General features: G+C 40.5%; 1 protein-coding gene across 1 annotated transcript in view; it reads left to right on the top strand.

Annotated features, from left to right (window-relative positions):
• LOC138481079 (xaa-Pro aminopeptidase 2-like) overlaps window positions 1–2827 on the top strand; it is a 450117-nt gene extending 447290 nt beyond the window's left edge. The window contains exon 21 of the mRNA XM_069612975.1: window positions 1061–2827. Within this exon, the coding sequence (XP_069469076.1) occupies window positions 1061–1246 (186 nt within the window). The 3' untranslated portion in view covers window positions 1247–2827. The remainder of the gene's footprint in view (window positions 1–1060) is intronic.
• The last annotated feature ends 12075 nt before the right edge of the window (window positions 2828–14902 follow it).

Raw genomic sequence — 14902 nt, 5'->3', positions numbered from 1 at the left:
GGAGTGTTTCGTGATGTGAAGAGGCTAGGTTTCTTTTTGTATTCCTTGTTCTTTCATTCTTTTATTGACATTTTTTCCTTCACTTTTCAGATTCTGCAGAGGTCATTTATGTTCAGTCGTTTGCTGTCCTTGCCCGTGTCTTTCTCTCCATCTCTTTTCCATACATATTTCATCACCATAAAGGTTTTTTCTTTATCTTTCAGAATGCCATGTTCTCTTTATTTCCTCATACTTTTCCCCTAAGTTTGTTTGTTACTAATACCTTTTTTCCCTCCCTTGACCTAAAACAAAAGGTCCTTCCCCTGTGCGGGAACACACACAAGCACACAAACACATATATCGACACACTACACAACTGATCAGTGGGAGATGAGAGGTTCTGGGTTTGTGATGGGAATATACGTAGGGCAGGGTGCCATCTGCACTTCATCTTATACTTTATTAAAAGTATATTCCAACACAATGTTCTTATTAGGGAACCCATTATTAACGAAACCTTGTAGCATTAGGGAGTCATTATCACAGGATAATGACCTGCACACAATGTATTACCCCGCCAAGGTCATTATGCCATTAGTACATGGAAATGTGCAACTGAAAAGGAAAGTGCTTTTATTGTTAGGAAAACATATTAGCACACACACGTAATTTGTAATATTAATTTAATGAACATGAGGCCAGTAACAATAAATTGGGCACTTGAACTACAAGTGCTCCTCGGTGTCTTTGCACAGCTGGAGGCAAATGTTTCAGTGCTTCTTATCAAGCTACTTCTCAAGTCAGAACGTTTGAAATAAGGAGTATACCAGAGATGAAAGACTGCTTGCAGTGCCTTCTGATTGAGTGACGGGGGTCTACATTGGAATCTACGTGTTAGTAAGAGTGTTTGTTGTACATAGTTTACCTATGGGTCCAATTAATTGTGACCAGCCATGTAGACCTCTGAAGAACCAGCCATGTATACCATGTATACTCTGAAGAACCAGAGTGAAATCCTTCATGACTGGATCCCAATTCCGTGTATCAGTTCTTCAGTCCTTTTCTTATTCTTCTGTTTCAGATCGAATATCTAGACCGGCACTATAGGACAATCCGCGACATCATGGGGCCGGAGCTGAAGAGCCAAAGTCTGGAGGAAGAGCATGAATGGCTGATGAGGCACACAGAGCCGTTCTCGCAAGCCACTTTAACCGTGGCATCGGTGGCCACATTGATTGGCAGCTTTTTAGTTAGCATGCTCCTCTAGAAGGTGGCAGGAAGAGAGAAAGGAGGCACTGCCATCTGCCTTTGCAAAGCATAGGTGGGAGCAGACAGCATCAACGTTCTTCCATATGTCTTAATAGAGTCAAACTTGGATACACAGATTGTGATTTACAAAAACATGAATCGGGGCAAACAATAATATGTGTTTACTTCGATTCACTAAAATGGAACCTAATAAGATTGAATTGGACAAGGTGGCCTCGTGGAGATATCTTGGCTTTCCAATAAAATCAAAATATTGTAATATAATTGAATTAAACGCAATGTCTCCCCGATTTATAGACTGTGCAGCCCAGATGGGAAAATTCTATTAGAAGTATGGGAAATTCTCCTTTTTGCCCGTTGTAAAATGTATAAAGAAAAGTTAATTCCTGCTCTGATGTATTGACTAACATTCAAAGACACCAAATTTCCTTGGGACAGAGTTGAGGGCAAACACTGGCGTCATGCATTGAAGTTATCCCAAAGCGTCCCTATTGCTGTGATTAGATCGAATTGGCTCTTACTTATATCAAGACAATGGTAGAGTGGAGAAATTTGACTATCTATTCCAAGATTTTAACATCTGTGTCTAACTCTCTGTGTTGCGATTTATTTGGGCTGGTATCATATGGTACATGCTTAACTCTTAACTATTGGACTCAGCGCTGTTCTGACATTCTGGCAAGGATACATGCAAAAAAAGAAAATCTAATTACTAATCCTTTATATGTGAGGAAAAAAGTGGTATTGGTGGTCTGGTTTATAACCTCAGAAAAGATCAAATAAGTTGCTTTGTCACCTATGCTATGATGAAAGGAGAGTAAGCCAGTTACCCAACTCTAATTCAATCACCAAATGCCCACTATAGAGCTTTCTTTGTGAGACTCTGGCTCAACCTTCTGGCAACCATGGAGATCATAAAAGGTCAGAAGCAAGTTAGAGTCTTTGGAGAGGACATGTCGTTTCTGTAAAAAAAAGTAGGAAACGTGGAGTCTCTTAAGCACTTAGTTGTGGAATGTACCAACTTGACACATATTCGAGCTTTATACTTCTGTACGTTTGTCCACGATGTGGGCATCCTCACAACTCCCCTTTTTTGGGAAAAAATTCTAAAAAGACGATGTACATCCTTAATCATATATAACTGGAGAAAGTACACTTTTGAAAAATGAGTGGGGCAAAGGCTGTAGAAACACTTCAAATTGTGAGCCGTTGTTGATTTCCGATTGAAGGGAGTTTCCAATCATTACGTGTTTATTCCAAAATGCTCTTAGGTAAAACATTTATGAGACCATCGATAAAAAAAATACAAAAGAGTGAAAAAACATGAGCACACTTGGATACAAGGCACCCTTTAATATGGGTAAAGATAAAAGCACGTGAGCAAAACCCTTCAACCTACGAGACTCATCCCTCAATCCAGCAACACAAATCCGGACATGTTTGGAGGACAACAGACACTATAACTAATATTAGTAGTGACTAAATAATTGGCAACAACCTTTCAATACACACTGAAGGCTGATTTTGTAAACAGTGGTGATTCATAGCAGTTAAACTTAAAATATCCGCTGAAATAAATTTTGTGTGACATCAGAAAATGTTGTCTTTTTTCACTTCTTGAAATGGAGACCATCTCGTAAATTAAACTTATTGTCTGTATTATTTTCAACATAGAGAGAGAGGGAATGTGTGTGTGTTTGTGTGTGTGCGCCTGTGTGTCGGTGTGTGCACGTTTGTGTGTGTGTGTTTTGACATTATCTTTAATAACCTTTGTAGGTGTTGTGATATATTTTAATGGTATCAAGGGGCCACATTACTGCATCAGGATATCCTTTTTGCCAGTCCTGGTCTTCTCTACATAGGTCTCTGCTACTGAGCATGGTTGTCTCTCTAATTCCAGGGCGGGGGAGGGAGGAGGCACTCAAGGGAGATGGAGAAAGCACTGCAAGGCCCGTTTATTCTGGCCATTTTCTTTCCTGCTGCAACGAAGTTGGTGTCCTAAGTTGCCACCATTACGCTATGATTGCTCTAATTCGTCTGTCATATCAATGGTCTAATTATTATGGTAGTGATTTTCTCCAGGGAGTGTTTCTATGCATATATCAACCACTTATTGAATAACAATATTAACAAAGCCAATGGGTTTGCATTTTTATGGGGGAAAAAGATCTTAGTGGAAAGAAAATGGTATGAAGCATGGGTTAGGGGGTTCCATAGTGGATGACCACAAAGAAGACTGCATGTGAGAAGCAAAGGGGCATAAGAAATAAAAATGGCTCCTCATACGGCCATGTCATGCCATCATGGGGCCCGCTACTTTTTCAAATGTCTAGGCAATGTCTGTGTCAGGCAGGTCCATTTTCTGCCCAGTTAATATCACTATAGCTCGTGTAGTTATGTCATTTTCAGGTTCTAACATTAAAGCCCAAGTAGTGTACTCAAATGACCAAACATTCCCCCCAACATGCCAGGTATGCCATTATATGCCCATTGCTGAAACAGTATGTAAGGAAACGCAGTCAGATGCCCAATCACTCCCATGTGCGGTTAATTCCGTTTGTCATAATATACGTCGGTGCTCATAGTATACCAGTTATTGCCACCATTTGATAGGTGTTGCGTCACTTCGTCTGATCCTTCCGTACACAAAGCACATGTTTCTAATCCAGTAGGTCATGTTTTGGGTAGCATATATGCATTGCCACTGTGTGGGCAGAAACAGCCAGGGAATGCAGCCATAAAGCCACACCATATACCCAGGAAGTCACATAGTATGCTCTAGTACTCCTGTGCTCTACCAGCTACAACCATTACGCTCCAGGTATTGCCATCATATACCCAGCTTCGAGTACCATATGCTGCATACTCCCATGTCATACCCAGCTATTCTCTCCACTCTCAGGCCTGGTTACACAGAACCGTGCCTTGCATTGGAGTCAAAAGAGTTGGTATTGCCAGGGATTGCTAGGAAAAGCCCAGGCATTCACCCCATTGTCAGATATTGCAACAAATGCCAGAAGCATGCACAAGTCACGTGTATTTCTATATAATGCCCAGGTACCTACACCATTTCCATACCCCAGATATTGAAATCATTTGACAGGTAGCCACACCATATAGTTTGTATTTTCATGTATACCCAGGTTCCCTGGTGTCTGAGCATCTAATAAACCACACTTATAGCTGAAAGCTATGTTGCAGAAAAATAAAGTAATGGCAATAAGGTATGCTACGTATACTTGATGACGTGTAAATATGGGATAGGTTAGTATTGAGTTTGGTTGTCCTGGAAGTTGGGGCTGTTGCATTGTGGAATTGAAGCACTCTACCATGGGCCAGACAATTGCACTTGCCCCCAAGCTTAAAGTTGCCAGTACTCACATGCTGCACAGGATTTACGAAATTCCCAGGCGTTGCCATTAAATGGCCAGGCATTGCTACTAAATGTCCATCTACTCAAACCCTTTCCCTGGATTGCCGTCAAATGCCTAAGTACTGACACCAGTGCCAGAAATAACCATTAAAAGCATAGCTACACGTGCCACTGTCAGGAGCTGCCATTCAAATCCAGCTACATACACCATTGCCTTGTATTGCAATCAAAAGCACAGGCATTCAAACCAATTTTAGGGATGGCAATGACAACCCTGGGTGCTCGCACCATTGCCAGGTATTGGTAGCAAAAGCACCTGGTGCTCAAGTCATTGAACGATATTGGCATCAAAAGCCAGCTATCGACCACATTGTCATGCCCCAGTTAATGAAATCATAGGGCAGCTACTCACATCATTCAGTTATTCACACCACTTGTGTTGTTTTGGGGTTTTATTGAGGGGACGAGTTGTTTCGACTAGAAATGTTTGCAAAAGAGGAAATTATTATTAATGTTGGGAAGGAGTGAAGTTCGTCCCAGGCCCCCGGTGCTTTCAAATGAGGCAGAGGCCTGTGTGTGTGCAGTAGGGGCTCTTGGAGGGTACAGGGAGTGGGGGTGTTGTAAGAGGCTATTACATGGGGAGGGAGTGTACGTTTTTACTCTGGCATACATGGGGTATAAACGCCATCTTGGATAGTTGCAGCCATGTTGGAATCGAGGTGTCAAAGCCAGAGTTGCAGGCCAGAGTTAAACACATAGAAACAAAATGCATGCATGCGGGAATAGGTTGATGATTGGGCACCGGTCAGAAAGGCCAGAGCTGCAGAGATTTATAGAGCATCCATTGTCTCATGTTGCTAACATTCCGTATCCCAGAAGGAAAGCGCCCTGCAAGGCTACGTGGTGGGCTGAGAGCTCTCGGTAAAAAGCGATCACAGCAAAGGAGATCCCAAGCCTCAGATCTTCCCCGTTTCAACTTTAAGTAATAGCATTTAAATGCCTCCATCCCAAGACCCCTGGCATTCCGAAATACCAGCCAGTCCCAGAACACCGACCATATAACGTACAAGTTTAGGTAATGCATATTTCCAAGGTCCTAAATGCAGTGGCCATGGTGGAGGAGTAATGACCCGGGGAGTAAATAGTGCTACTTTTGGGCACAGGAGGTGGAGTTTTAAAGCAGTGGACTGAAATTATGTTTTTGACATGGAAATGGGATTGCAGCAGTGAGGAGCAAGAATGGCGAAGGAGTGAAAGCGATAAAATGTTCAGGGTGGGTAGGTTGGCGTCTAGTCATTAGGGAGGATGTTTTACCTGAGGTTGGATGGAGGTGAGTATTGGGATATAGTATCTGCCATAGATGGAGTGGAAAGTTAATAGATAGATTTAAAAATATGTACTAAGTCTTTGAAAAGGGAATGTTTTTCACACATAGAAAGTCTGGAGGCAGTAACAGGAGAGTGGGGGAAAGTATGAAGTGTCCAGAGTGAAGGTTTAGAGGGGAGGCCAAAGAGGAAGTTAGCACAGTAGTTGAAGCAACTCAGTTGCAGGGTTAGTATGAGGGTTTTGACAGGTTGGTAGATGAGGAGAGGGTTGAGTTTCCTGATGTATGTTAAGGAGCGTAATTCTGGCAGCAGTAGAAGTAGCAGTAATAAAGTGGTGAACAAAGAGATCACAGTCAAAAAGGACTGCAGGCTTGTGTGCCTGAGGGGATGCGTAAAGCAGGTCAGGGAGAAAGGAAAGAAGGCGAGAAGAGTCATTGGTGGTCAGGAGCAGGGGTGTTGCTATGTCTGGAAAAGATCCAGGGCTACGCTAATGTCAGGACTGTCGGGACTCGGGGCTAGCTAGCCTTTTGGTTGTAGCTCCTGAGCTTCTATCCGGGGATGCAACCAAAAGACCCGGGGCTATAGCCCCCTCAGCCCCCCTAGCAACACCTCTGGTCAGGAGGAAGATGGTTTTGTTAATTGAGAAGTTGAGCATGAGACATTGAAGTGCCATAAAGTGGAGAATGGCTGTGAGACGAAAATATCTATCGCAATCAGGAGTGAGAGCTGGAAAATAAAAGAAGGTTTTGTGAGTCCAAACAGGTATGATACCTATTTCTATTTCTAGGGTAAGGGCCCTACGACCCAGAGGTATCTCAGTGCTCGACCTTTAACAACAGATGGGGGATAAGGGCAACTAAAATAGTAGCCATCTAATTTTCTTTCTGAAAGGAAACAGTTTTCCATGCAACGTGTGCTGACTGTAAGAGAGTTCCACTATTTAGCTGTTAGGAGGACGCAGGGATGATCCACTTCATGGGCTTCTATGTACCAAGGGAAGAACTAGATCTTAGGAAGCAAGCTGGGGGATACATTTGAGGAGTTTTATTTTAAATACAGAGAGGGATGTCCATGCATGGATTTATGGCCAGTGTGAGGATTTTGAATTTGATACGACATTTCAGTGGTAGCCAGTGGAGTTTCCTAAGCACAGGGACAAAATGCATGTGTCTGGGAGTATTTGACACACTGCAGTCTGCTGTATTTTTAAGTATTTGAAGAATATTGATAACATATTTTGTTGCGCCTGTTTATAGAGCATTACAATAATTGATTACAGAACCGATGATTGCTCTGGATAGAGTGGTGCAGTAGCAGCTGGTGAATTTTTTAATTGGAGAGGTGTACATTTTTCACACAAACATGCCAGAACCAACCAGCAAAGCAAAGGGGCACAAACCATGGGAGGTTTTAGGTGGTTTTCTCCCTAAAACCATTTTTGGAATAATGCATTATACAGCACACTTAAAAATCTGGGTAAAAAGCCAGACAGTTTATAATTGGTTTTGTAGGGTAACTCCAATCCAAAAATGCATTAGATGCAAGTCACCAACATTTCACAGGAGCATTTCCCAATGTGTTTTCTTGATGCCTTTTCCCACAATATATACCAGTATAAAAACTATTTCTCGTTGGCTGTGCCCATACATTTCCTTGCTGGCTGCACCGATGTGTGTCAGTCTAGCCATGTAACAGCACTTATCGTGTTTGCTTTCTCATAGATTCCAGTAAGAAATGACATGCCACAGTAAGAAATGGCTAGACAGGGTGCACCAAAATGTCAGTCTAGCCACGTAATAACACATATAGTCCTTGCTTTATCAACTGCATTTCTTCCTAGGCATCTATTATAGATGCCCAGGAAAGCATCCTATTGTTGCCACCCACCCGCCACCCACCAAAATCAGCTCCCTAGCCCAGCACAAAGACACACACAGAATGGCATAACATTCACTCACTCATTCACATCAGCCCCCATGCATCATGCACTCATTCATTCACACACACATTACATAATTAATTCACCTTACCTACAGCCCCGCTCCAGACTCTACTCCGCTGCGCCAGTGCCTCACAAAGCCCTCCGGCTCCCACGCAGCACGAACAGGAAGCAGCATGGAAAGAGCACTTCCTGGTTCCTGCACAAACGTGTGCAGGAGCTGGAGAACTCCATTGATGGTCCCCAGTCTGTATGAATGTGCGAGGAGGCACAGGAGTGCCCGCTCGCATATTCAAACATGTAAATCCCCAACCTGTGTCCTCAATGGGCCACACAAGGCTGGGGAAGCAAAACACCCCAGGCCTTGTATGGTCGTTTGAACATGTGTGTAATGGAACTAAATTATCAAAGGGATCAAATGTTTTCCTTTAACAGTTTATGTGTGCCCAGCATTGCTCCCTCAGCTGCAGCAAGCCGCAAAGGGAGTTCTCAGTGTTTGCCCTGGGCTGGCGCAGCAGCTCTATGATGGGTGAAGGTATTGGTAGGTCAGGCCCCCCTCACCCATTATGGATGAGCTGCTTTTGACAGTGTGCCTCAGACAGAGAATGGAGGCTGCAATTGCCTCATTAAGAGCAGCTAATAGTGTGTTGTGCTTATGACAGAATGAATTTGAGATTTCATAGTGAGGGGGAGTCAAACATATCACCCAGCTTCTTCACTCTTTTAGAGATCGGGACTGAAAACCTGAAAGATGGACCTCAGGATATAATGAAGAAAAAAAAGGAAGGGATTAGGGGGATGAACCAAGAAGTTCTGTTTTGCCGTACTTTAAACCTAAGTGGTTATCAGTCATCCATCTTTCATGTTAGCTTCAGGATACTTATTGAGCTTGAAGATGAGTTGAAGAATATCATCAGCGCAGTTTTGAAAAATGACTCAAAGGTCGGTCAAGAGGTCACGCTGGGGTTTCATGTTTATACGAAACAATAGTAGTGATACCCACAAGACCTCGGGAACTCCACCAGAAATGAATTCAGGATGGGATTTAACATTCCAAATCTTTACAATGGAGTAGATGTTAGAAAGAAAAGATTTGATACAACAGATGACATAGTCGTGGACAGCAAAGATATTTTGGAATATTTCAAGTTAGCTGTAATGGTCCAGGGTATCAAAGCCAAAGGCAAATCCAATAGCACAAGCAGACCGGCATCACTGTTGTCGATTATATGAAGGAGGGTGTCCTTAATATTGTTTAGGGCAAGTTCTGGTTGGACAGATACCAGATTGTCGGTGTCCCAAAAGAGCATGCTGTTTGAAAAAGGCCTTTAATTGATTGGTAGCAGCCTTGTCCAGTATTTTCAGCAGAAAAGGGATGTTGGTAATAGACCGGTAGTTCAAACAACCTTTCGAACAAACCCTCAGATCCAGGTTGGCTTTTTTTAAAGAAAGGGGTGACCTAAGCGTGTTTCAATATGCTGGAAATATGTGCATCTGAAATGGAGAATTAATCGGTTGGTTATGGCAGAGTATAATGGAAAGTGAACCAAACAAAATGCCCATGGTTAATGGGCACTACCGTCCACTGCACACCTAAATATACTGAAAGAGAACTTTCAGTCAGAATTCAATAAGTAATTTCAATCTATAAGCAACAATACTTCATATAAATTTAAGAAATAAACAATTATATCAATTTTTAATCCAATATTCAACTCAAGTCTCTTATTCAACAAGAAAAAGTTTTGTATATTTCAATCATATACACTATGAAAATTCATCAAATTTCACAATTCCCATGTGTCTTTCATTTGGTTTATACAACAATATTTTCCACATATTAATTTGTGTTTAAATCACAGAAAGAACAGTAGGTAAGTCCATTAAACTAAACATCAAAAAATCACAAAATTATAATAATAAAGAAGCTCTACGTGTTTCGAAAGAAATCTCTCTTCTTCAGGAACAAAACTTAATTCACAATCTTACATAATCCAAAAGGGTACACAATTCTAGTGCATTCATAATAGTTCATCATCCATTTTTCAGAATTCACTGTAACGTGTATCTCAATTACTGATACCGATGTGAGATAATAGGTACTTATCCTTGATGTGCTGGCAGCTGAGTTGGCCCAAAGTGCAATTTACCTAAAGGATGTATAATGAATCTGAGTTATAAATCTACAGTGTAACATTCAAAATTAGGTATTCTAGAAATACATGATACCTTTGCCTCCTAGAGATTCCCAAATTTCGTATTTTCTTTAGGACTCGACTCTGTTTTGTTACCAGCGATGTCAAAAATTCATAAAACCATCTGGGGAGTGAAGTAAAGTGCCCTACAATGTAAATATATTTGTATTTGAATGCATCTACTTGTCATCAAGATTATGCATTCACTAATTATGGTACTTAATCATGTGACTCAACCGCTACCTGTGAGGCCGTGCAGATAAGATCAAAATTTAAGGTACGACAGCTGGTGTTGTTCGACAATCTCGTAAGGTACCCAACCTATTTAGAAAGTATGCATATTATAAATTAGAATCTACAAGTATTTAGATCCCTACAATATTGGTATTTGAGAATTGTCTAGTAGTATATGGATGGAATACTCACCTAGTGAGTTCTAGCTTCAGTGGCAATATTAGGTGCTACTCAATGTTCATCTGTCATGGACGTGTCAATATCTGCGGGTAGGACACTTTAGTACTCGTGAAAAACGTCCTTCTACTAAGTATATCATATAATCAATAACTCTCAACTTACAATTCTGCATGAATTAGCGTCACAGCATTCAAATGGAATCCCGTTTCAGCACAAACAGAGCTACCGCCGTCATGTAGTGAGAAAATGTGTTGCTAAGCAACAGAGTCTTTTTGTAGTCGACGTGCTGCATGTATCATGTGGTCACGTGACGACTATGCAGAATTCTAGGTTTCGTAGTTCTAAAGAAGATATGTCTATTTGTAACAGGGTTATTCTCAAACCGGATTGATATACAAATAAGGAATCTAGATACTAACGACTATTGTTGACTATAGGTGACAATTCATGTGAAACGAAATCTAATACAGTCTTCGTGCTGCCAGATTGGACCGACAACATTCCAACCGCTGGGAATTCTGGATAATGTAGTGCAGAGCGATATTCTGTGGATACTCACACAGAAATCTACAGAAAGTACTGTCCCCTTCTGGTGCTTACATGTTATGGAGACTGAAATGAATTGTGTTTCCCTAAAGATGTTATCACAACTAAGTGTATCCAATTTAAATAGAGCATACAAAATCTTTATATGGACAATGATGTATCCATTATTTCACAAAGGTATTGCATGTGCTATAATTTACATTCAAATCCTGTTGGCGCTCATACAAGTTTAATTTAGACAGTGTCAAAGCATTATTTCTGTTTGTAAATTCACAGTAGTGCCCCAGTTTGTACAACATATAGAAGTTATTAAATATTTTGTGTTTCAACATAGTTATTACACACAACCTGCTGGTCTACCATTTTCTCATTGTTCAGGACACCAAAAGGATGCAGTTATTTTAGGTGACCACTTCCTATTATTGATATCCCCCTGTGGAGAATACCCTTAGACGCTTAGTCTAGCTCTGTTAATTCACTATCAGTGATTTCACTAAATGTCTGTTTCTTCAGGATGATTGGTTAAAGGAAATGCGTTAGCAAGAATTCTTCGTTCATGCCTCGTGGCTCAAGAGAGTCCAACTTGTGAATCCAAAATGTTTCTTTTGCGAGATACAATCATCTGTAGATTATCTCCTCTTGCTGGTCTGGTGATGGTTTCTAAGATTGCAAATCTAAACTGAGAAAGTGAATGGTGTTTGTTTGCAAAGTGTCTTGCCACCAGTGACTTCTCGTTCTTTGTCCGTATTTTGGATTTGTGTTCCGAAATCCTTTCTTTAAGTTTCCTTGTGGTTTGACCTATGTAATATTGTCTGCATGGGCAAATAGGTGCGTAGATTACCAGTTTACTATCGCAAGTCGCATAGTCATGTAATTCTATTTTTTGACCCGTGTATGGGTGCCTGATGCCCTTCCCTTTTTGTACATTCTTGCAATGGCAACAATTTAGGCAAGGAAATGTGCCTTTCTTGGGTTTAGTAAGGAAGAGTTATTTCTTCTTCTCTACTCTCTCCGCTTTCACCAGCAAATGTTGCAAGTTCTTACCCTGAGTATATGCCATTAATGGTGGTTTTGGGAACAATGTATTCAGTTGAAGATCCAGTCTTGTGATTTTCCAATTTTTCCTCAAAATACTTGTGATTTGGGAGCTCTGTTGTGAGTATAGTGACAAGTATATCAGTGGTGGATCCTCTTTGATCTTTTTATGTTGTGGGGCAAGTAAGTCTGCTCTGCTTTTAAGATGGCACTTCATTGTTGCTTCTGATAAGATAATCTCCGGGAAACCTCTTTCTTGGAATCTTCTTATTTGCTCCTCTTCAGCTGTTTTATATTTCTCATCTTCTGAGACAATATGTCTTATTCTTAATAGCTGACTGAGTGGAAGGTTGTTTTTCAGGTGTTGTGGATGATGACTTGTGTACTATAGGCTGTTATTGACATCTGTAGATTTTCGTGTGTAGTTTATTGTTTTTAGGAGTAATCTTAACATCCAGAAAATTAACATCTGGGCTCCGAACCTCTAGGGTAAATGTAATTTTCGGATTACACATGTTCAGATAGTTTAAGAAATTCTCTAGTTCTGTTGCAGGTCCTTTACAAATTCCAAAAATAACATCCATGTATCGTCTCCACATGGCTAATTTGCTAGACCATGTGGAGTTTTCTAGGATGTGAAGAGATTCAAAGTAGAACATGACTGTATTAGCGTAGGCTGGCGCCATTGCTGAGCCCATCGAGGTGCCCAAGATCTGAAGATAATATTGCCCCTGGAACCTAAAAAGTTATTATACAAAATAATTTTGGCTAGTTCGATTGCAAAGACCTTGTTTCATGTGGTATTGATGTATATAATGATTGGACATCAAGAGTGAAAAACGCACAATGATTCTCCAATAACTTCAGTATTATTCAGAATGTTGAGAAAATGTGTAGTGTCCCGTAAATAAGTTAATGATGACTGAATGATGGGTTGAAGCAATTTGTCGAGATATTTAGAAAGAGGGTCGAATACACTTTCCGTTGCTGCCACAATAGGTCTAAACGGTGGATTACTAAGATGTTTGTGTACTTTAGGAAGTCCGTAGAAAACAGGTGTTATCGGATTTTTATTGATAAGAAAATCTTTTTCAGATTCATTATACATCCTTTAGGTAAAATGCACTTTGGGCCAACTCAGCTGCCATCACATCAAGGACATGTACCTATTATCTCACATCGGTATCAGTAATTGACATACAAGTTACAGTTAATTCTGAAAAATGGATGATGAACTACTATGAATGCACTAGAATTGTGTACCCTTTTGGATTATATAAGATTGTGAATTATGTTTTTCTCCTGAAGAAGAGAGATTTCTCTCGAAAAGCATAGAGCTTCATTATTATTATCATTTTTAGATTTTCTTGATGTTTATTTTAATTGACTTACCTCTGTTCTTTCTGTGATTTAAACACAAATTAATATGTGGAAAATATTGTTGTATAAACCAAATGAAAGACACATGGCAATTGCAAAATTCAATGAATTTGTATTAAGGATATGATTGAATATTGGATTAAAAATTGATATAATTGGTTTATTTCTTAAATGTACATTGCTAATAGATTGAAATTACTTATTGAATTCTGACTGAAAGTTCCCTTTCAGTATATTTATGTGTGCAGGGGCCTGGAGTGTCCATTAACCATGGGCATTTTGTTCGGTTCACTTATATAGAATATCTAATTACAACTCATTCATATTGGTGTGCTTGATCTCTTCGCTATAATTTTAGAAAATAATGGAAAGACAAGGGTCGTTAGGACAGATGCCAGGATTTGACTTGGAATGGAGAGGGTTTTTTGGGGAATGATGGTAGAAAAATATAAGGAAACATTAACAGGCAGAGAGCTGTGACCAAGGGGTACAGAGTCAGACCCAGCATGGCTCAGTAATGTATTACTGAGATTGAATATCTTTGTAGAACTACGTCCATTGATTTTGGATTTTATTAATTTTATCGTGAAATGGGTTTTAGTGGAGTTGCACAAGTCAACTGAGGGTTCGGAGTCTTGATGTCATAAGTTATTCTATTTAAGGATTCTAAAATGTCAAATATTTCTTGGGGGAGTTTGTGGCTTGCTCGATTTTAGCGGCATAGAACGAACATTCAAATTTAAGTTTTTCGAAAGGGTGAAGGGTAACTGGGCGAGGACAGATGTGATGGGAGGGACAGAAGTCAATCCAGTTAAGAGCGTTATCCTGAATCTTGAGGGCTGCAAAGGTCTGAAGAAGAGATGGGTGATCCACAGAATCAAAGATGGCAGAGATGTCTTAAAGTATTTGGATAGAACAGAATTTATGATAGTTAGAATGGAGAGCAGAGGTCAGAGAATTGGTGACAAGAATGAGGGCTGTTTGATGAAATGATGGCTTCAGAAAAGGGACTAGAGAGGGCCATGGTTCATTGGAACTCTAGTGTGAAGGAAGGTAGAAATCCAGTTAAAGACAAGCCTTTCTGGGATTGTTGCGGTCAGCGGAAGGCAGGAGGCTTTTTTAGGATCAATAGCACTGTAGTTACCATTAAGCAGGTAGGAAAGACATCAAGAAAAAAGGAGGCATTTAAAAAAGAAGACTGACAGGAGCAGGCGTAATTTTCTAAATCATCTGTGGAGCAAACTGGTAAAAAGGGGCACACAAACTGATGGCTGTGCTCACAGTGAGCTCTACTCCAAAGGGGAGGAGCGTGGGAAGCAAGTGGGGAGGATACGAGTTGAGAGAAAGAAGCACGAGAGAAGAGTGGTGAGTAACCCAGATTTTATAGATCTTGGAAGAGAAGTAATGGCACGAATCATTAGCAGAAAGCGTAGAGGAATACAGTGGT

Source organism: Ambystoma mexicanum, chromosome 5p (genome assembly GCF_040938575.1).
Source record: "Ambystoma mexicanum isolate Mex_15411 chromosome 5p, UKY_AmexF1_1, whole genome shotgun sequence".
In the NCBI taxonomy this organism is placed as follows: Eukaryota; Metazoa; Chordata; class Amphibia; order Caudata; family Ambystomatidae; genus Ambystoma; species Ambystoma mexicanum.
Note: the sequence above shows the minus strand (reverse complement) of the source record. Positions and strands in the feature narration are given on the sequence as shown.